The sequence below is a fragment of the Trachemys scripta genome, chromosome 10, assembly GCF_013100865.1.
Source record: "Trachemys scripta elegans isolate TJP31775 chromosome 10, CAS_Tse_1.0, whole genome shotgun sequence".
In the NCBI taxonomy this organism is placed as follows: domain Eukaryota; kingdom Metazoa; phylum Chordata; order Testudines; family Emydidae; genus Trachemys; species Trachemys scripta.
The window spans coordinates 48,204,723-48,227,694 of record NC_048307.1 but is presented as its reverse complement, the minus strand read 5'-3'; the positions used below and the strand labels follow the sequence as shown (position 1 = coordinate 48,227,694).

Genomic DNA, 22,972 nt, shown 5'->3' with positions numbered 1-22,972 from the left:
CAAATAAAGGCATTGGAAAAAGGAAACTGAAATATTTATTTCAACCTGCCAAGACCCTGGTTCAACAGTCCTTGTGTTTCTCCTTTGAAAGCAGATGACCTCACTAGCCCCTTAGCTCACAAAAGGGAGCAGCCCCTTAATCTCTCAGCACTAGGGGGGGTTGCATTGTCACCATCTCATGCACGGGAAACAACAGAATCCTGAACGTGGGTCTTGGCAGTTAAATGAAGGAGGAAATGAATTGCAAATATTTGCTTTAATAATGTATTTATAAGCTGTAAGTTCACCCCTATGGTCTGAGAATGGTTTAGGCGCTTAATTTTTTATTTTATTTTATTTTATTTTTTGCATTTATTGAAAAAGCAATTAATTTCCCCTTTACAGGGAAGAGAAGTTTTTCCCATAGAGTAAAGTTGTATTTCATACATGTGTTGAGTTCCATACTGCAAGTAACAAGACCGTTTCCCCCAGTGGTTATAATGGGTTTTACACTTCCTGGCTGTTGGAGCTGCATTGACTGGATGGATAGATAAACTGACTAGGAATGCATGTTCTTAGTCCGTTTTCATGCCGCTGGGAAAGTGCTTATGCTCAGGAGTGTAGCGCTAATCCTCTGCAGCTGCTGACCCAGGCTTAAAACAGTGCCAGGGGACACCCACAGAGGGCTAGTTCTAGCTGATTTATGCCAGTGACAATCCAGAGTAATTCCACTGAAACAAATGGTGTCACTTTGGATTTTCTGGTTCAGAGCCCCTCTTCTTGAACTGCCTTTGGGATCCTAACCTAACTTTTATTTGTAAGTTTACATGTGTTATCAAAACTTTGGAGTTGGACTATCACAATGTGAGATTTTGGTTGTCTCTTTGGCAGCTACCTTGCAAAGCGACTGCTTTATCCCAGTTGATGTGTGTGATGGGGGCTTTAGTGAGGTGGATGAAGGAGCTACAGGATGGTGCAAGATTTCCACCAACTCAAAAAGACCACACCAAGGAACCCCAAGTGGGTAACTCACGCTGTACGCATATGGAGTCTTCAAACATAAAAGGGCTCCTGGTGTACAAACTTGCAGTTCCATAAGTAAAACACAAGGAGCAAGTTCTCAGTCTACTAACTAGTTCAGCCTCGCTCTCTTTTTGGATCCGCCCTTTGATATATAGTCACTTTTACCAGTTGATTTGCTTTTTCAGAACCTAGCCTACTATGAAGTTTCAACCAAACAAATCTAAGGCGAAGATCCTACAAATACTTATGCACATGCTTCAAGTAAAGTGTGTGTGTGTGTGTGTGTGTGTGTGCGCGCTTTCTGCACCCTGCAAACATTTCCTCAACCAATGTTGAGCTGCTTGAACCGGGTATCTAAAATTGACACAGTATTAAATTGAGTTGTATTGTTTTCCTTTTGTTTCTATCCACTCTCCATGCCCCTGTCTCCGGTCAGTAGCGACTCCACCCATTTCCCTTCTAGGCAGTTCTGTGACTTTCTTGTTATGCCTAATTGGAAACAATAACTTTGTTCTCATCACTTCCCGTGTAACTCAGTAGGATCAAAGTTTTAGTTCTCAGATTGCAAGTTGACTAAAATTTCTACTATCTAAAAGCTTTCCAATCTATCTCTGGACGTGCTTTGGAATGATGTAGAAGCACATTTAAAATAATAATAATAATAATAATAATAATCCATGGGGGACGGGGGGGGGGTGAGACCTACTGGGTTGGTTTTTTCCCCCCTGGGAAAAAAAGTTTATTTCCCACCCCAAAGGCTGCTATCATTACTTGTGTTACAGGACTGCCAAGAAGCAGCAAACACTATTGGGACCCCATTGTGCTAGCTCTGTATAAGCATATTGTCAGAGACTGTCCCCTGCCCCATAGAGCTGGGCTGGTTGCAGCCACCCTCCCTTCTATTCAAAGGGACGGTACAAAAACTAGAGAGGAAATTGCAAGACTGATGCTGCCATTGCTAGGGATGGAGCAGAGCAAGTGGCATATTTGTATCCATCATATCTAGAAAGATCCCACCATTATTTAGACCAGGTTATTCTCACAAGGACCGATGTCCAGGCCAAACTCAGAAGAACTGTTCCTATGCTCTGAGCCAAGAATCACATCCTGGCCAGCAGGCGGCAGAGTCAGGCAATTGCTCCCTGGAGTTAAGGCCATTTCAGAGGAGGAGCTAAGTTTAAAGAGATTATTATCATCTGATGTTTGTGTTACCATCGGGCACAGAGGCCAAACCAAGATTGGGACTCCATCGTGCGAGGTGCTGTATAAAAACCTACTGAGAAACAGCCCCTGTCCCCAAAGAGATCACCATCTAAACAGACAAAGGGGAGAGGGAGAGAAACAGAGGCACAGAGAGGTAAAGATACTTGTCCACGGTCATACAGCAGGGCACTGACAGCCAGCGAGGGAACTCAACTGTCTTGAATCCCACCCACCCCTGTGCCCTATTCATTAAGGGTAACATTTTCAAAAGCAAAAATGGGACTTAGGCACTTGAAAATGTTACCCTAGATCCCATTGCCTCCATGGCGACAACTAGAGCTGTTTAGCCTCAAAAATCATCTCATGTTTTTAATGAAAACTGAGATTCTCATATATTTGCACAGCCCCCGGTGCTGAGGCTATGAGGAAAGCACCAAATATCACGAGCTTTGCACTTAAATGATGAGCGATGGCAATGCTGCTATAGCTTGAGGAAGGCAAATAGTGTGAATTAATCATACATGTGGTTTATTTTATGCAGAGCCATCTTTATATCTTGCCGGGTGATGCATCCCATTCTACGGAGGGTTCTTGCCTTCTTCTATCTAGAGATTAATTGTCAGTTATTTATTTTTGAAATAATTATCAGCCCAGAGGGGATGAAAAGGTCCTTTGTGTGTCCTCACAGCAGGATATTTGGGGTTTTGTTCTGCTAGGATCTTTGGAGGATCCCGTTAGGAGGTTAGCAAAAAAAGCATTGTCATGGCTAGAGAAGAAAACCACTGTCTTAGGAAGCGCTCAGGGGAACTGACGCTCATTCAGCTCCTGCCTGGGGTTACACCTGTGCGATCATATGGATATGCTAGGTATAGCGGAGAGCAGAATACTGCCCTATATGTTTGGTTGTGGTTTAATTTCTTTCTTCCTTTGCCCTGGGCTTTCTTTGTTCACCTGGCCTGGGTTGTCCAAGGCAGCAGTCTGTTTCCTTCTTGGTCACTTTGATGTTTGCTGTTTCAGTCCTCCTTGCATTGCTAAAACTTTTTTCCTCTGGTTTGGTGCCAGCTGGTTCCCAGCTAATGTGGTATTTAAAGCAGGTGGGGATATAGCTACTAAAGCCATGGCTGATGGTGGCCTTTATGTCTTTGTCATCCACCCTCCTGTACGGAGCGCTGTGGTATCTAGCCAGTGTTGGTGGTCTCTGTCTGTCAGCTTTCCAGGTGGGTTTTGCAGGAAGGAATGCCTGGGGTAGGGGCACTATCAGGTTCATAGGTATGGCTGGATTTTAAACCTGAGTTTCTTCTCTCTGGGAGAATTGCCCTCAGCAGTGTCTCACTGTCATATTTAAAGGCAAAGACCTCTGAGGTTTCCTTTCAAACACCGTAGAAAGCCCTCTTGCTGGTACACAACAAAGCTCATTTGCTTTGAACATGCTCCTCGGCCTGTCAGAAACCTGAACCTGCAACCCTGTCTGTCCCTCTAATTTCTCTCCTTGGATGTTTTGCTGCTGCCTCAAACAACTCAGTATATGCAAAACAGAGCTTGTATTTCCCGCAGAATCCCCTCTCTGCTCCATTTCTTTGTCTTATTCACAGAAGCACTATCCTACACCTCATTCAAGCCATGAGACTCCTCTTTCCTCTTCCCCCACGGCTAGGCTTTTGCCAAACCATTTTGCTTCTTTATCTACAACAGAATTCATCCTCCCCTTCCTTTCCATGGCGGTCACCAAGATATTCCGTCCTTCGCCAGCCTCCCACTCTGATGGCTCCAACTCCTTCTCCCTTGGTCTCTGCTCCATCCCTCCCTGGTACCCTTCTTACATCCCAAACTCTGCTATTCTGACTGAACCCCCCCTTCTCCTTGTCTCTCTGCATTGGCTTCACCTCTTCTTCCATGCTAAGTGTCCTCTCCTGGCTTCCAGGGCTCTCCAAAACACCTCCTCTCCCTGTGGCTTGGCATCACCTGCTCTCTGTGCTGTGCCCTAGCTCCTCTCCAACTGTTCTGTTTTGTCTTCATCCTTTGTGCCTTCTCTCCCTGCCAGATCACACTAAGTTTTCTCTCTCTCTCTCATAAACCATGCAAACCTTTGCCTATTCCACAGTAACCGCTAGCACATCCCATGCTGTGTGTATTCCGTCCTGGATTGTACCTGCTTTTGTAGGGGTTTACAAGTTTGGCATTTACTGTATGGAAATGCATGTACTTACTGTGCTGCATAAATAACTAATGTGGGGCAAAGACCCAGCTTGAGTCACACAAAGAGGGCTGGTAACTAAGGATGCTTTTGCCTGATATGGAATAAATTTAATAGATTGATAGATTTCAAGGCCGGAAAAGACCATTATGAATCACCTAGGCTGACCTCCTGCATATCACAGGCCATGGAATTTCACCCATATTTCTGTCTCTCTCAGAATTCCTTCCCTGTAACTGATCTACAACCTCGTTATCCCAGTCAGTACTGTTGATGTAAATAACTCAGGGAAATAGCGAGAGAGCACGAGGTTGGTGTTGGAAGGAGACAAATCTGGGTCTAAAGTGAGGGATGTGTCTCCAGTGAGGCATAGCTGAGACAGTAAAAGGCCATGACCCTGGTAAGGTGAAGGCTGGTGGGATTCCAATATACCTGGCATCATCTGGAGGTGATACAGTTCATTCTCCACATGTATCCAGCAGTGCGGAGGCTAGGAGATCTATCTCCCGTCCTCTGGATTGCCAGCTATCGGGGTTTCCAAAAGCACTGAGTGGCTTTCCAGATTCAGCCTCTGAGGCTTGTCTAACTAACCACACATAGCTGTGACCCAGCACTCTTATGGCTTCCTGGTGCCTTTCAAAGCTGCCATGGAAAGCAATATGCAAACTCTGGAGGCCTGTGTTAAGTAGAAAAGTGACTTGCTGCTGTAGCTAACAATGCACCAATGAAAGATCCCTGTTCTTTTTTTGCTTAATCAGCCAGAGCTCGTTTGTTCCCACCGCTCTCATTGGCTGCTGGGACTGATGAAAAGAGTGAGACTGCAGTGATTGGTGCATCATACTGTACAGCTGCACTGCCAGCTATCCAATCATCCCATCTCTTTCTCTCTGCTGATTTGTGCAGGCTGCTTTGAGCTGGTGATTTGCATCTCCTTTGCTTCTCATTTCATTGTTTCTGCCTTACCATGTGTCACCTACTTACCTGATCCATCTAATGCTTTTAGATACACAGTGGGTTAGAGTGGATTTCAGAATAGCTTCTGTACCAGATTATTTTCCATCCCTTGGTATTTAGTGTGTGCAAACACTGATGTGTCTCTTCCCTCTTGCCTTACCATGCGTGTCTCTCTCTCTTTCAAATAGGCCACGAAGCAGTTCCTAGAGGAGATTAACAAGTGGACTGTGCAGTACAATGTGTCTCCGCTTTCCTGGAACGTGGCCGTCAAGTTCCTCATGGCTAGGAAGTTTGATGTCCTCCGAGCGATCGAGCTGTTCCACTCCTACAGAGTATGTGAGCCGGAGCTGTCTTGGTGAAGGGGGGGAGCTGGAGTCAGGCTGGGCTTTTCTGTGCTGTTAAGTGATGTGATGCATTGCAAAAGCTGTTCTCGTTTCCATGGGAACAGTTATGCCCTCAAACTCTTTTTTTTTTTTTCTCAGATATTTTTTTGCTTTGATGAAAAACCTACAAGCGTATAAATCAGCCATGCAAAATCATTGCAAGTCGCCCAGGCACAAAATCAATTCAAACCACCCTGCCAGGATGATGATAGCAAAAAAACTAGACAATGTTTTAAACTTGACCATCCCCCAAACTTGTTCCCTTTCAGATACTTCTCGTCTTCCACTGCTTGGTCACAGTTTTTTACAGGAATGTGTCCTAGGAATTATTAAACTGGATAGCTCTAGGCCATGCCAACATCCAGCCTTCTTCCCCATCCCTTTTCAGGAACAATATTGCATTCTGTAGAGCAAGGGTTCTCAAACTGGGGGTCGGGACCCTTCGGGGTTGCGAGGTTGTTACATAGGGGGCCATGAGCTATCAGTCTCCACTCCAAACACTGCTTTGCCTCCAGCATTTATAATGGTGTTAAATATATTAAAAAGTGTGTTTAATTTATAAGGGGGGGGGTCACACTCAGAGGCTTGCTATGTGAAAGGGGTCACCAGTACAAAACTTTGAGAACCACTGCTGTAGAGCTTATTATCTAATGCCTGTCACCATAGTACCCGAGTGCCTTCTGGTCCTGCATTGAACAACTTCACTCCATATCTGTTCTAATCCTTTTCAGGCGATGCCGTTAGCAGATATTCACAGCTCCCTTTTCCAAAGCAGCTATAGAACCAGTGCCAGAGCCTTACTGGGACAAAGGTTTCTATTGCTGGTATTTTTATTCTGGATTAAAAAGGGGCCCTGTGTCCTCTATGCAGTCTATGAAACCTGAACAAACCTCAGACTGAGAATCCCAGATGGCTTCTCTATGGATTCTCACACACACCCATAATCCTCTGCCCTGGGATCTGGCTAGTGGGTTAACCACACCCACAACGTCTTAGTGTGTCTGTCCCCCCTATATAAACCCAGGAACTACGTCACAACCCCAGTCTGCTGCTTCTGTGCCACAGCACTCTGCTTCTTTCAGCAGCTAACGGGAGGCACAGGAGGTACCTTGGTTGTAAGCTGAGTATCTGTCGCTACCAGGATGTGGTATGTAATACCTTTTGGGCAGGTAGCAGCCTCTGGTGCGTTCATCAAATGCCCGGCAGTGTGGTAGCGCACATCACTCGTTACGGCTTGCAGTGGTATCTGCATCAAGACAGTGGGGTGTAACTTTTTTCAGTGATGAGTGATTTTGGGGGGCCTATTTTTGAGGCCCCAATTTGAGATCCCTTAAAGGGAAATGTACCTCAAGAGGCAGGTGCTCAGTGCTGTCTGCAAAGCAGGCCCCTTTTAGGTCTCTCAAGTGGGGCCTCCAAAATCCCTAGTAATTTTTGGAAATGTAGGCTCAGGACTTGTCTACACTTGTTTGCATCCAGAAGTGGCGATCGATGCGTTGGAGTTCGGTTTAGCGGGTCTAGCGAAGACCCACTAAGTCAACCGCAGATCGCTGTCCCGTGGACTCCTGTACTCCACCGGATGGAGAAGAGTAGGGGGAGTCAACGGGAGAGCGTCTCCCATCGACATCGTGTAGTGTGGACCCCGCAGTAAGTAAATCTAAGCTACTTCGATTTGAGTTACGCTATTCATATAACTTAAATGGCGTAGCTGAGATCGAATTTCCCCTGTAGTGTAGACAAGGCCCTAGTTGTCTAGATATAAGTACATGTGACACCTTTTTGGAAATGTTGGTCCTGGCTCGTAAGATCTTGATCATACCAAGGGGTGATAGAGTTTCTCTGAGGTAATGTGTTCCCTTGGCTAAGGGTGAATGTAAAAAGTCAGTTGGCAGCCCTGGCTGCTCTAAATGCCAGAAGAGTATTGGCTTGTCTGCAAGCGGTGAAGTTATAGGCTGGGGTCACTGAAGCATAGCAAGTTTAAGTGGCTCTCTCAAGGTTCTAGAGCAAGTCCGAGGTGAAGCCGGGGAGAGAACTGACACCTAGTCCTAGTCACTCTAGCCACTAGATCACGCTTCCACAGTATAGTGAAAGATTAGCTGGCTCATGGCTCGTCTGGTAATTGCTGAAACCAGAACTGTATGATACTGAACACTCAAGTGCTACCCACACTCACCTGCAATCAGGTTTGGAGTGTCTCCACTGGCTTGAGTCACTGCTCTCTTCCTCTTGTGGGACAGACCAAAGACAGAACGTTTATGGTGCTGACAACAAACAATCCCCCAGCTGCGTGACAAGCAAACAGGAAGGGATCCCAAAACACAATTTTCTCTGACCAATGGCTGCTGTGCTTGAGCACCCGATACTGAACAAAGGTGGCATTTAAATCACTTCTCCTTCTCTCACATGCCCTCTAGCTCAGGTGCTAGAGTGAACCTGGGCTAGAAACCAAAACAAGGGCTTGGTCCTGCAGGATCTGAGTCCAGGGGAAATAAAGGCATGCCGCACCCCCCAGGAGACACATCTCATCAGGTCAGAGCCAAAGGTGAGAGGGCACGCTGGCCCCAGCCTTGCAGAATTCCACACACGTTCTGTCACCTGGCCAGGGATTTTATTGTCATTAGTAACATCCTCACCTTGTTCAAGGAGGGTCAGTAGATTTGGTGCCTGGGCTGGCAACTTTTCCTGTGAAATACACATACATAGTGGAACCTCCTTGTAACGAACTCTGATGCAGCGAAGCTCCACCAGCATGGTCCTGATTTCAGCAAAGTACTTAAGAACATGCCTGATGTTAACTATGCGACTAGACCCATTGACATCAATGGAACTAAGTTCTGTATGTGATTAAGTAGCTTGCTGAATCAGGGAATATGAGAGACGGAGGACAGCCCTAGTGCCTTTCTCCAAGAACTTGTTGCCTATTCGGTGTCTTGGGTCAGGCTACGTGCCCATCAACCATGGCTGACAATGGCCTTCTGATAAGGCTTAAAGTGTGTTGCTGCTCTTGAAGGTCACTGAAGAAAAGCCACACTGGGGTTCCAGGTTTCCTTTTTCTCAGTGGTCCCACATCAAATGTACTTGGTTGACAAGTAAAAAGATGTTTTCTCTATCCATCAACCCTGCAAATCTGACTTGTGTTCTGGGAGTCAAGCCAGGTTCTTTCCATCTTGTGCATCACCACCGGTAGAAAAAAGCTCTGCAGGGCAAATTCTCCCTTGAGTTACGCCTGTCAGCTCCATTGCCTGCAGTTGGTTTGCCCAGATGGAACTGCTTTGGGGTTAGAACTTAGTAACTGGGTCTGTCCATGCACAAGGAAGAACAGACTGCAGCTCACTCTCCCAATGCTGGATTAGCTTTGCAGGACTAACGAGAAAAGAGCACTAAATGTGCCCAGATCTAGCTCTGATCAAGCATCCGGAGCAGGGGCTATTGAGTAAGAAAGTGCCATTTTATACAGGCCCTCCTTAAAGTGGAACCTCAAATAGAAAACCACCGTGAGCTATGTGCAGATTCTGGACACAAATGACAAGCTGGCTTGCCTCCCATCCTCTCCGCCAGCCCTAGACCTGGGTTAGCTGGCTAGATTTGGTGGCCCAGCCTGGGAATTGGTGGTTCTGGCCAGCCTCAGGATGTGAGAAGTTGGCACAAGTTTTGTAGCCAGATCTGGAAATTTGTTTGGGTTAGATTTGCATGAGGCTTGGTCACTGAGCAGGTGGGTGATGATGGTGGCCATATACCTGTAATGATTCCCAGCTGAGCAGGAAATAGTAATGACGGCTGATTGGAGGCTGCTTCCTGTGCTGTCTGTGTGATTGTTGTGTGCCTCTGAACCCTTAGGAAACTCGGTTGAAGGAAGGAATTGTGAAGCTGAAACCTCACGAAGAACCTCTGCGCTCTGAGCTGCTCAGTGGGAAGTTCACCATCCTAGTAAGTGTGAGATCATGTCCTGGCCTTTCTCGCCAATGTGCCCGATTTGTGCAAGCGGAGTCCTCTCCATGTCCAAAGGGCCTGCAGCCTTGAGAGACAGCTGGGCAGCACTGGGAAAAACTAAGTGTGCACGGGTCTTGGAAGGTGAAATACAAGGTGGTATTTTCACCATTATGTCTCCTGAGATTGTAACCCCTAGGCAGGGACTCAGAATTTTGGGGTGGTCCAGCTGGGATCCTTGAAGAAGTGGGAGTTGTGCTTATTCACCCACAACAGCTGTTTTTCCTCTCTTAGTCTCTTCTTTCTCCTTCTCCCATTGGCTGCAAGCTGAGCGTGATGGCAGTGTCTCAGAGACGCAGTTAGCTCATCATTGTCCTGAGCAGTGAGGGTCTTAAGGGAGCTTCTGGGCCAGTTCTCCTGCGCAGCAGTGTTTGGCATTAGCTACTCCTTGGGCTTATCCCCTTCCCTTTGGTAATCTGGTTGGTTTGTGGAAAATGCCAGCTAAAGATGCTCAGTTTCTGGGGGCTCCTCTGGTTCACTTTAAGAGTGCAGTAGACTATTGGGAGGCTTGTAGAACGGAATGAGTAAGGAAATAGAATTGTCTTCTCCTCCGTGGATGTAAGTCATGCTTTTCTTGTCCCCTGTGGATCAGAGCAGGAAATCTCACAAGTAATGAACAGTGGGAAAGCGGAAAATAATCTCTCTAAAATAAACCAGTAAGTGGTCTGTGCAGGTCAGTTCTGTATGGGATGTCCTGCACATGTCTGCTACATTCATACTCGCAGTTCTGCATCTCCAGTGTGCTGCAGCATGAAACCTCCATCATTACTATTTGTTTGTAGTGCAAAGGTGCTGTACAAACACACAAGTAGACCCTGTCCCAAAGAGCTTTGTACCATCCATGTTCTGCCACCTGTCTGGTCTTTATGCTTTTCCCCTGATTACCTTCTAGAGTGCGCGGGACCCCTCCGGAGCCTCTATCGCCCTCTTCACTGCCAAGTTACATCATCCCAATAAAAGCGTCCAACATGTGGTGCTCCAGGCGCTGTTCTATCTGCTGGACAGAGCTGTGGAGAGGTGAGTACAGATGTGTGCGGCACGCAACTCCTGACTGCTCAGCTTGCTGTTCCTAGACTGGCTTTAATACCTATAATTTCCATTGCAATCTAGGCGGGATGGTTTTCCCTGTCCTGCTGAACTCCACAATCCAGGGGTGTCCATCTGTACGCACTACCTGGCAGGAATTTGTAGCATGGATTTTTTGGAGAAATCTTGGCTTCCCTCCTTTCTGCCTCCAATCCCTGGAGCATTTCCCGCCTGTGTCTCTTGTTGTAGACAGATCTGAGTGCATGCAGGACTGGGCCTCGGGACCAAGGCAGAGGGTTTATTTTTTAAGTCCTGCTCCCTGAGTTCATGACTCTTCTAACCCACCAGATCTGTCTCTTTCAGCTCCCATGCTATTTGGGATAAGAGACCAAACCTGAGCTGATTCATTTGAATGACCTTGGCCTATCTTCTACAATATAAAGGATACTTGCCTATTAGCTGATTTTCCAGGCCTACCGCAGAGCCTGCCTGTCTGAGCAGACACTGGTGGAGGCCCGCGGCACTCAAGGGTAGGATTTCTGTCTAGTGGGAAAGTGCAGTGGGGGTCTTACATTGTATTGGTCACATGATCGGTGATCACATGATGGGTAAGTGCTGCTACTTTGGCTGATTTTTCCTTTGTATCTCATTGTGGTGTCGATATGATGCCGCATGATGGAATTTCGGTTTTTTTTTCAGTTTGCTTTCTTAAAAACCTAAGAACTTACACGCACACAAAGAACATTATTAAGGTTGCAAAGTCCAACACGCAAAAGAGGAAATGCCAGAATTCGGGTACCCCGTGAAACTTGAATTTGGTCCCTTTGCGCAGCTGCATTGTGAAATAGGCTTTGGTACTGTGGTCACATACTATTTTATCTACAGGGCCTCTGCCTCATTCAATGCACAGGCAACCATGAGTCTGGCATTTCCTGTCTTTTGAGTGCTTGACTTTGCAACCTTAGCAATGTTCTCTGAATGTAGTTTGCATGCGTGTTATAACTACGTCTATTTAGGAGATTGCACTAACAGCTACACAAGCCCTTGATTAGTTTTTGAAGATACCCCATATGTGGTTTATGTCCTTCAATCTGCCTTTGAAGGATCCGTAAAGAAGAGAAGTCAAGGGGCGTTTGGCCAAAACGCTGAGCAGTATTAATTGACTCGGTGCTGTTAAAGCAGGGATTTGAAATCTCCAAGCTGTAATTGTGGTACGGCTGCCCCCAAGCAATATAAACTCTCCTACACGAGGTGCATTAATATGTTGAATTATAAGATTTGGGGATATCCAGCTGAATCCCAGTGCTCGGTTGGTTGAATGTCCCTAATGCTGCTATTTATTTTTTTGTTTTCATCCAGCTTTCAAAATGATCTCTGTTCTTCAGAGCTGTCTGTGCGGGGCTCGGTCAGAAAGGCCAAAGGCCTGCGAAAGCTTATGGAAAATCCCTAGGCCCAGCTGGCTTCCCTGAGAAATTTGCTATCTCGCACCACTGATGCTTTTGACTGTATTCGAGGAAGCCATGGCCTCTTAATCCCTGACTGAGTCATTGGCTCTGGTATGCGTTAAAGAGCTAAGAACCATGGTCTCCCCTGAAGATTTTCAGGGAGGATTTTTGGTAGGGAGATGAGGCAGGATGTTATCTGGGCACCCACATTTGGAAGCAGGGAGTATACTCGTTTTATATGTAACAATACCATTCTTTGGATCAGCTGGTATGCACAAAGGTTAATGTAATGAAACAGGGAGCGTACTGTGAGACACATGACAGGCTGACCCACTTTCAGGGCTTTCATTTCCTGATGCAAAAGTGAAAGGAAATTCTCAGCTATTCACCCCTTCCCCACTCTGCACGTCCCTGGGGGCTGCAGTGCCTAGGGCATGGACGATCACTCTGCGTTGGGAGAATTCTGATTCCGATAAGTTGCAATGTCAGAACATAGTGGGGAAGGCTGAAACTAGAGCTACTTTACCTCTGAATTGTCTTGCTTGTCAGGTGCTCCATATCCGTGTTTCTCAGCCTCTTGGATACCAGGGACTGGGCTTGCTGCCTTCCTAAACTGCGTCAGGGAGATATCGGGGACTGGCCCGTTGAGAAACACTGCTCCATACGACATGAATGCATTTTGTTGGCATTTAAATACAAGGCTACTTCGGAGTGTTACCATGCCTGATGCACAGGGCTGGCTCCAGGCACCAGCTCAGCAAGCAGGTGCTTGGGGCGGCCAAGGGGAAGGGGCTCTTCGGCGGCAATTCGGCGGCGGGTCCCTCTCGGAGGGAAGGACCTGCCACCGAATTGTTGCCAAAGAAGAAGGTGGAGCTGCCGCCAAAATAACGCCAATCACGATCGCGGCTCCCCCCTCTCCCCCCCCAGCCTGCCCGCCACTTGGGGCGGCAAAAACCCTGGAGCCGACCCTGCTGATGCACCCTCAGCCCTAATAGTCTACTGCATAAAGCTAAATTTTGAAAAGGAAGGGTGTGCTTTGCTGTAGAGTGTATAGAGAAATATGCATTCATTATCTTAAGAGCTCTTTTGGGCAGACACGCAGTTCAGACTTGTACCCTGGAGGGGATTGGAAGGTCCGATCGCTAAGCAGTGCAAAGATTGCTTTTTGTTGGGGTTTCTCATGGATTCTCCTCAAGCGTCACAGAAAAAGATGCACCGTCCCTTTGATTATCATTACTCATAACTTGCATTCCAGTAGCACCCATGATGTGGTAGACGCTGTCCAAACACACAGGATGACACAGTCCCCACCCCAAAGAGCTTATAATCTTTGGCCAGGTCTACGCTTGGGAGGCTTTGCTAGTAGAGCTATAGCAATATGTTAGATTGGCAAAGAGCCAGGGCAGCTGCAACTTATACTGGCAAAACTTATCACACCCCTGACAGCAGAAGTCTGTAGTGTAGACATGGCCTCAAAAACCTGACACTTCTACAAATGTGAACCCCAGTCCTGCAAATGGATCTGTATAGATGCAAGGGACTCCCAGCGTGGATTCAGTTGCAGGATCAGGGCCACTGTCTATAAATGGGCAGGTAGTTGCACCTCCGCCTGTAAGTGCATCTAGTCAGCTACCATTTGAGATTGTAAAACGTGGGCTGACCTGGGGGAATGGCTCTGGGGTGCCAGTGAATTTGAAGTGCCATACATACCTATGGCACTGCAGAAATAATCAGCATCAGAATTTTCAGTGAGTGTGAATTGGGTCCTAAACTGGGTCACTTGCTGGAGGATTCTCTGCACCTTGAGGTCTTTAAACCACGATTTGAGGACTTCAGTAACTCAGACATAGGTTAGGGGTTTGTTATAGGAGTGGGTGGATGGATGGGTGAGATTCTGTGGCCTGAGTTGTGCAGGAGGTCAGACTAGATGATCATAATGGTCCCTTCTGACCTTAAAGTCTATGAGTGAAAGTGCTTGTAAGTTTAAAAAAAATAAAATAAAAATCAGGAGTTACTGAAAAGAGCTCAGCTTGAAATGCTTTGATTTCCATTTGCTGTGACTCTGAGTACTGGGGGAATAGATTGGATTGAGAAAGTACTTAGCGAAGGTTTAAATTTTCTTTGGCTAAAAGCGTTACAAAGTTTAAATCTCAGCTGGCAAAGCACTGGAATTATTGTTGATTTTCTTTTTGGCTGTTTTTTTTTCTCTATTGTAATTAAAGATTAATTAATGAAGATGCCTTTACACAGGCTGAAGGCAAGCAGACCGTTAAACTCACAGTTTGAAGATGCTAGCAGAGCTCCCAAAAGGACTGGACATGGCTACAGATAACAAGAGCATCCAGAGTTAATATTAGGGGGGTTAAGGGGTAACATTTCCAAAAGCCCCTGACTGCTATTAAGAAAATCAATGGGACTTAACCCTCTAAATCAGTGAGGCCCTTTTGGAAATGTTGCCCTTAAAAGAGTTTTGGAAGGCAGAGTAACTCGCCATTATTTGTTAGGTGTATTGCCAGAATATCTAGGATCCCTGCTCATGGCCCAGGGCCCCACTGTACCAGGTGCTGTACAGATACATGACAAGAGCACCCTCCCCTCATGTTTCAGGACATAAACCAGTCTCTTATCAGAGAGGGGTAGGTAGAAATTTTCCCTTCAGGCAGGTTATCCCATAACAAGGAACCTGGCAGTAGCTGGTGCTGGCTTGATCTAGACTGACATTTTTTTGTTGTCGTTCTTATAACCACCCAGCAACACACGAATAATCATATGGGGGAGGAGGGACAGATTAACTCAATGAGCCAGTAAATCAAAGCAGCAGAAAATCCCCTTCCTTTTCCGTTCCATCGAGGAGCCTCTACCCTCCCCAGAAACCCTATAGAAAAGATGGCTTTTGTCTCCTGCTTAGCAGGCCAATGTTGCACATTCAGTTTAATTTCAGTTTTGAAATAACTAAACACCTCCAACAATAAGCAAACGAAGTTTAAAAACCTTGAGAGGACACTGTGAACTCTGCTTAATGTACCAAGGTCTTAGCTATGCCTGATTCGCCAGTGCACCCTACTTCAGAAACATCCAGCGTGATCTCAGAGAGCCCCAGATAGAGGCATTGTTTTGCGCCACAAGTAAATGCGTAACTGAAGCCATATCTGCCTATGTGCATCCTGATTCCCCATCTCTGTCTCATGCATTGCAAAAATTAGAGAGAAGGGGTCACATTGATCCCTGGTTTACAAACTCCCTGTTTTCAGTTGAACAGAAATTTTGGTTTCAGCATGAACGGGGAAAAAAAGGGTTTTTACCTGATACAGATTTTCTTTTTACTGCCGAAGCTAATGATTGTTTGAACCAAGAGGCAAGAAGCTGTTTGTACAGGGTGGTGCATATGTTAATTACAAGCAAGGCATAATTAACAAGCAGTGGGCACCTTGATCAGTTTCCTAGTGCACAAACCAGCCCCAGGCTTTTCTAATCTGCCCAATGGATCACTTAACTGCACAACGTTTAGACACATGATTTTTTTGATGTGCACCTGGCACTTAGGGCTTCAGTTCAGAAAATAACAGGCAGTTTGTGGGCACAATTTGGCCCCCTTACATCTGGAACTGCTGCATTGCAGGTGGTATGTTTCTGTGCTATTTTACTGGCCAGATCCTGTTTAAAGCAACAGGGCCAGCTCCCCCATTCATTTGGACCTGGTGCTTCTATAGTAGAAATGCTACATTGAAAGAGCCATTTCCAAACTGCTTACAGGGGAGAGGATTACACCGCTTGATAGCCCAGCATCCATCTTGTTTTTATTCTCCTTAACTTTGAATGCTAGATTACTGTGTCTTGCCTGTAGTAAGGACCCGATACAGCAAAACACCATAAGCATGCAGTTGAGTCCTACGCACGTCAGTGTGAGTTCAGCAAGGAGTTTGCCAAATTGCCACCTACGCTGAGAATCGATAGTGCAAATACCCCATTTGAGTTTCTGTTCCTAAAAACCTGGGGTCAGAACCTCAGTGATGTCAATTAGCTGAGGGTCTGGCCTCTGTTGTTCAAAGTAAATATCCTGCTTAACTCTTATTGCAAAAAAAAAAAAAAAATGGTACTTAAGGGGTTAAAAGAATCCGTGTTTTGTGCATCTCTGTGCACCAGGATTCCACATCACCTGCAACAGGTGATTCTTTCTCTCTCCCCCATTTACCCAGCTTTGAAACGCAGAGAAACGGCCTGGTGTTCATCTACGACATGGCGGGCTCCCACTATACCAACTTCGAGCTGGACCTGAGCAAGAAAATCCTCAACCTGCTGAAGGTAAAGGAAAATGGGGGTGGGTGGAGGAGAGCTGATGGGAACCGAGGCTTTCCCTGCTGCATCTTTCTGAGACTATGCAACCTCCTGTAGGGGGTAGAAAGGATAGCGCAGTGGATAGGGCACTGGAATGGGACTTGGGAGACCTAGATTCGGTTCCGTACTTGGACACAAACTTCCTGTGTGAAATTGGACGAATCCTTTAATCCATCCTGTGCCGCAGTTCTCCCTCTGTGAAATGGGTACAATAGCGCTATGCTACCTCACCGAGGTGTCATGGGGATAAAATCCATTTTAAAGACACTGAAGAGGGCCCTATATGTACCTAGATAGAGACTGCAGAGTGAAGCAACTCTCTCTGAACCCCGCTTTCCCTTAGCCCCTGAGAGTTCAGAACACATGGCTGTCTCCATTCTTCATGGTAGCAGGAGTCAAAGCCATTGCCAGTGCTATAAATGGAAACGGTGACAGTACTTGTGGGAAGTCACCATGTCTGCAGTGACTTCTTTCAAACACTAATATCTCTGCTCTACTTAGCTTGCTATCCAAAGCTACCTAGACCGAGAGGCAGTGCTGTCTAGTGGGTAGAGCACAAGACTCAAGATTTGATTTCTAGCCCCAGCTCTGCTATCGGTGCACTGTTTGGCCTTGGGTTAGTCAACCTCAGTTTATCCATCTGTAAAATAGGGAGAATGGTAGTTTCCCCCATTTACCTCAAAGCGGGTATTTGTGGGGATCAGTTAGTTAATGACCATAAAATGTTTTGGACATGTAGGGCCTGATCTGAAACCCACTGGAATTGGTGGGAATCTTACCACTGACTGGAGTGAGCTTAGATCAGGCCTGGAAAGTACTACATAATGTGAAGCGTTTGCTATTAGAATGTATCTGCTTCATGGTGCAATGACTGGAACTGTTTCACTTAAAACAGAACCAAGGTTTTTTGACTTGTTTGTTTTTAGTATCCTGACAATTACTGATTGCCCAAAGTAAACATAAGAGAAATAAGGAAGCATTACACAGGGAAATTTTATCACAAGACTTTCCCTTTAAGCGCATAGACAATTAAACTGGAACCATAATGCATTGTGTGTACATACAGAAAAGTTAAATAGTCCAGAACAAATTAACTCTTGAGCTTTAAGGAAAAAAAGATCCCAAAGTTCCAATTGTGTGTTAACACAGCTAGGCATTCCTAATGTGCTCCTCAGCATGGCCCCTGGGCTCCACTCCTGGCACTTCCTAAAGAGTGGAGTCAAAGCAGCTTGTTCTTTCCTCTAGTTAAATTGCCTCTTGCTGTTGGGCCCATGCCTAATTTCTCTCCAGGCATGTGCTGTATCTTCCCCCTGCTGGCCGTGAGTGGGGAAGGCAGGAAAGAGAAGGCATGGGTTGAGGTTTTAAAATGCATCCGTGTGCCATCCACAGGGAGCCTTCCCGGCTCGTCTCAAAAAGGTGTTTATTGTGGGTGCCCCGATGTGGTTCCGAGTCCCCTACTCCATCATCAGCCTCCTGCTGAAAGAAAAGCTCCGAGAAAGGGTGAGTAAAACATGGGCCAGGGCTGAGGAGGTGCTGGCACATGGAAAAAAGCCCCAAATCAGAGTCCCTGTTGTGGGGAAATTCTCCTTAACCAGGGCGTCATGCAGGGAAACTGTGAGGCAAAGCCTGATGTTGCGTGACAGATAGGTGATCTCATAGACTCTTGTGCAGCCCTTTTCATAGCATGCTGGTCGACGCGTTCCAGTGATGGCAGCTGGACCTTTCTCCCAGTGTTGCTAAAGAAGCATGAAGCTAAGGGCTAAATGCACGAAGGGTGCAAACAGGAGCAGCTGCATTGAAGCCAGCAAGGTTGTATCCATCACACCCGGGGTTGACTTAGCCCTGAGCACTCAAAAACGACTGTTGAACTTGCAAGAATATTGGCTCGCTTGTGCTGCGTGTGTCCACACCAAAGTGCTTTTGTGTCTGTGCAAACGGTCGCACCGTTACCCTGCTGGCACAGCGACGTGCTCTCTTGCAGCCAAAGCTTCCGAGGCTGCACTTGGCTGAGAATCTCCAGTTGGACTCTCTCATTATTGTTAATGTGTATGATAACTGTGGCCGTTAGTCCTGGTCCCATCCAGGGCCCCGTTGTGCTAGGCACTACAGAAACATAGAGGAAGAACTTTAAGCCAAAGCTGAGCCCTTTTGAAAATCCCACCCCTGATCTCGTTCTTTATTGTGTAGCTTCCAGCATCAGCAACAATGGGAAAAGGTGGTAAAGGATCGATGCTTAAAGGAGAAATTAAATGTTTGTTTGTTTTTTAACATGTGTGGGAGGGTGTATGTAAAAACAAACAAACAAACAAAAAAACCACCATCTGATTTAGGTCCCAATGCAGCAAAGCACATAAACGTGCATAACTACTCAACTGTACATGTTTTGCTGGTCTGGGATCTACCAGAACTCATAGCTAGCCTTAAATTAAAGGCCCAGTCCTGACTTGTGGGCAGGGTTTAGGGCACTCAACATATTGCAGATCATACTGTAACAGGCTAAATGAAAAGGGCTTTAATTTACAAAGTCCTTTAATCAGGTTTCTGGGCTTTTCCTGCAAAAGTGGATTGTATCACGTCCACCTGCTGTCTGTCTTAGGTTTTCCCTTTTCACTTAGCACCACAGAAGCTACAGGTAGTAAAGCAAAGCAGGGGTTTGCATTCCTTCCAGTGGTTGGGGTGTTTATATTGTCATCAAAATGTAAGGAATGCAGCTTCCTGCTTTTGCTTCAAAGAAGGGATTGAGGCACCATCATCTCACTCAGAAGCCTGACCTTGGGTATTGGCAAATAAAATTAATTTTTAAAACAATCCTTTCTTCACATTCCATTTCTAGGGCGGCCCGTGAGTTCTGTTAGCCATCTAGGGTCTGAAACCATTTCTTCCTTCTTGGAAAATAAGGACAGTTTTTTAATTCCCTTTTAGTCATCAACCAAAAGATCATATTCAGACTTTGAAACTGGGCAGCATTTCCAAGTAAAGGAATTTAATCATCGTGTACGGTCTTTCTATGGCCCCAGAGTGTGCCACGCTCTGTAGACCAAGTCCATGCCTTGAAGGGGTCCTCTTTCAGATAACTAGCAAAATGATGATCATTGTGTGAATATTTCTTAACCAAAGAGGATGTATAGCTGGCAACCTCATCAGTATCCTTAAATAAACTTCAGATGGAACCATGTCCTTGGAGTTTAATTCTCCCAGGTCCTATGATGGCTTGGCTTTGAATTGCACCTGCCCTCCCCATTCTGCCTGATTAGAGCTGGAGACTTACATGAGAAGCATCCACCTGAACTGTGGACTTTTCCCCAGTAGTCACAAATCCAGCCTTGTAGTCGCGGAAAGGGAGCTGTTTCTATCCAGACGTTCACAGACCAGATCTCTGTTCTGCTCCAGCAGAGGAAAGGCAGACGCCCCCTACTGGAGTATGTCAGAACAGCTCCATTCACTGAAAAGAACAGATTTCTAAACAAGAGAATGGAGGGGAAAGGACTACTCAAAGACCTTTTTGTGAGGAATTTTCCAGGCCTTGTAATGGCTTCAAGAGGGAAGTGGATCAATTCACTTCTTAGTCCCAGTCAAGCAGAATACATCCCATTCTAGGTGTCCACTGTCTCAAGCAAGCCCCCTCCTTTCTCCTCCCATAACGTACAGGCTGGGTCAAGTCCAAGCTCAGTGTGCGTTTCACCCCATCCCATCTCGCTCTGTTCCCCCAGGTTCAGATGGTGAAGATGTCAGAGCTGAAGGAACACCTGCCCCGGGAATGTCTCCCCGAATACCTGGGGGGATCTCTCAAGCTGGACCCTCTCAGCTGGAACTGCAGGTTCCTCCCCCAGCAGAATGGCCACCCAGACCCGTTGGATGAGCTGATCCTGGTACCGCTGGTTTCCCCACGAGATAACGGCTCAGTGCATGTTCCAGGACCAAAGTGCATGACTGTGCATCAACTGAAGGACCATGTGAACCGAAAGCAGAAGAGGGGAATCTATGAGGAGTACGAGGACATCCGGCGCAGGAGTCCTGCGGGGACCTTCATCTGCTCCCTGTAAGTATGCTAGGAAAGCCGTTAGGCATGGTGATAGCGGTGTCGGTGTTGGAGGGATAGATCACCAGTGGGTCTGCAAAATCAGAACCACAGCTGGGCTTGCTTGAAACAATCCATCTCTTTCAATAGGGAATCTGCTTCCATTCTCTTCATCCCAGGCTGGCTAGTCCATGTAGTGGGTCTGACCTGAGTCTCTTTCCTTGCATGGCAGGCTCCGCAGCAGGAGATGGAGGGCAAAGGGATGGTTTAGAAATCATCAATAAGGTTTAACAAAGGGACTCCTAAGACCAGGACGTGTTTACTGTGCATGTGTCCACGTCTTACTGGCCTCACAGTGGGAGAGCAAACCTGGTTCTGCTGTGCGCCTCTGCACGCAAAGTGCCACCAAACCAGCCCCTTCCTTTGTGGCTGGGTGAAGCAGTGTCCAGAAGGAGGCAGTGCCTCCAGTTGAGAGGGTTACAGTTCAGCTGCAGGTACCGTCAGGTGCATTGGGACAGGTGATCCTTTCGCTCTAGCTGCCTGGGAAGGTTCAGCCTGGTTTATTACTGGATTGCTGACTTACCAGTGCCGTCCAAGAGCAGGTGGGAGAACAAAGCAACCCTCCTAACATCACGGCCCAACTTACCAGAGATGAGAACTGGGTGTCAGTTTGACCATAACAATCTGCTAGCCGGGCTTTTCCCTAGATAAGGAAAACCCTGGGTCTGATTGACGGCAGAGCCCAAACCCGGGCACCAGCACATGGTGTGTCTAGAACAGAGTCCGTCACTGCTTCCCGTCCGCTCGCTCTTCCTCGCTTGTCCTGCCTGTTCTATGCCCCACAGTGCTCCGTATAACCAGGAGAAGAACCGTTATGGGGACGTGCCGTGCCTGGACCAAACTCGAGTGAAGCTGACCAAGCAGTACAGCCGCTCCGAGGTAAGCAGGCAGAGGCCGTTTTCCCTGGTGCTGACTCTCTGCCATCCGGACAGCCCCTCCCCCTTCTTCCTGGGGTGGCAGTCGCGTGCTGGACATGCCTGTGTGCTAGGGTGAGTGATTTGCCAGCTGGGGCAGTGTGAGAGCGGTGCCTAGCCTGGTGTTCTGAAAGCACCGCGTAAGACTGTGAGCGTGGGTTTATTTTGGCTGGGGACTCCTGTCTCCAGCCCAGAGACCCAACCCACCACCTGCTCCAGGGTTTCACATGTGCCTGCTCCTTCACAGCAGGGTCTCTCCTGGAGCAGCCAGCCCTGAGAGAGCAGAGGCTCTGGAGGGTGGGACCCTGAGGCGCTTTGAGGCCAGGTCCCCAGGAGAGGCTGGCAAGTCTCTTCCCCTCTCACCGCTCCCTCCCAGCTCTGAGGAATGTCCTCGGGTCCTGCCTTACGTGCCTCGCCAGGTCCCTCCGTCTCCTACGCTGTGCATTCTGGACGTAGGGAAACCCGCAGACTGGTGTGGCTGGTGGGAAAAGACCTCCCTCAGAGTCGGGGAACACCTTTACGCGCTCTGCCAGCCTGTGGTGCCTCAAATCAGAGTCTCAAACCCACATCTCCCAGCTGGTCGTGTATTGCCCTGCGCTTAAACAACAGCACAGGCCTGTGTTGGAAACACCAGCACTGGTTACAGCGGTAGTGGAGCATTCTCCTGGACAGTGCCTAGCAGTGCTGGGCAAGGGGAACCCTGTGCGGCCCTGGCTGTGCTGGGGTGACCGGAAAGGGCACCCCATGTCCCACCCTGCTTTAACACTCAGAAGAATATAGCTCTTTAACAGGGCTGGATCTTCAGCTGGAATAAATCTGCCTAGCTCCATTGACTTCAGTGAGCTTACACTGACTTACACCTGCTGAGCGTCTGGCTCGAAGTATTAGCTTCTCCTCTGAAAGCGAGATGGGAACTCATTCGCCGCGTGTGACGTCGAGCCCCGACAGCCAGGCAGTGTCTCCCGCTACAGCCCCTGCTAGCTGGAAGCTCCCAAATGCCACTTTCAATCCTCTGTTGTCACTCTCAGCGCACGTGCTCCCTGGCAAGAAATGCCTCTTGCCAGTGTGAATGTGAGGAGCATGGAGCCAAGCACAGTGCTCCGGGCTGGCTGCTCAAGGGGCAGCAGTGCGGCTCTCATTTAAAAAAAATAGCTCAGCCTGGAGAGTTCTGAACCCGAACATTGCACACAGGGAGGCTTCGGTGTAACTGCAGCTGCGTGAACATGCAGGTGAAAATAGCTGGAGTGAGCCCCTGCCTCGTTCATCTGCCCAGGCTGGAGTCTCGGGGCGCCTCTCCTAGAATGGTCGATTATGACATTAACCCCTAAATCCCTGAGGGATGCAGCTCTGGGCACCGCTTTGGGGTGCGTGTCAAGTTTTCAGTTGCACCAGGAGGGAGGAACACAGAACCCTGAGGGCCCCAACTTGGGTCCTTGCAGAGAAAGGGATCTTTG

General features: G+C 47.4%; 1 protein-coding gene across 1 annotated transcript in view; it reads left to right on the top strand.

The window, feature by feature from the left end:
* The window catches only part of PTPN9 (protein tyrosine phosphatase non-receptor type 9), a 54,683-nt gene that overhangs the window by 20,863 nt on the left and 10,848 nt on the right, over window positions 1–22,972 (top strand). The window contains exons 2-8 of the mRNA XM_034783495.1: window positions 5,542–5,685; window positions 9,571–9,660; window positions 10,613–10,737; window positions 16,388–16,493; window positions 17,916–18,026; window positions 20,237–20,565; window positions 21,390–21,483. Of these exons, the coding sequence (XP_034639386.1) occupies window positions 5,542–5,685; window positions 9,571–9,660; window positions 10,613–10,737; window positions 16,388–16,493; window positions 17,916–18,026; window positions 20,237–20,565; window positions 21,390–21,483 (999 nt within the window). The remainder of the gene's footprint in view (window positions 1–5,541; window positions 5,686–9,570; window positions 9,661–10,612; window positions 10,738–16,387; window positions 16,494–17,915; window positions 18,027–20,236; window positions 20,566–21,389; window positions 21,484–22,972) is intronic.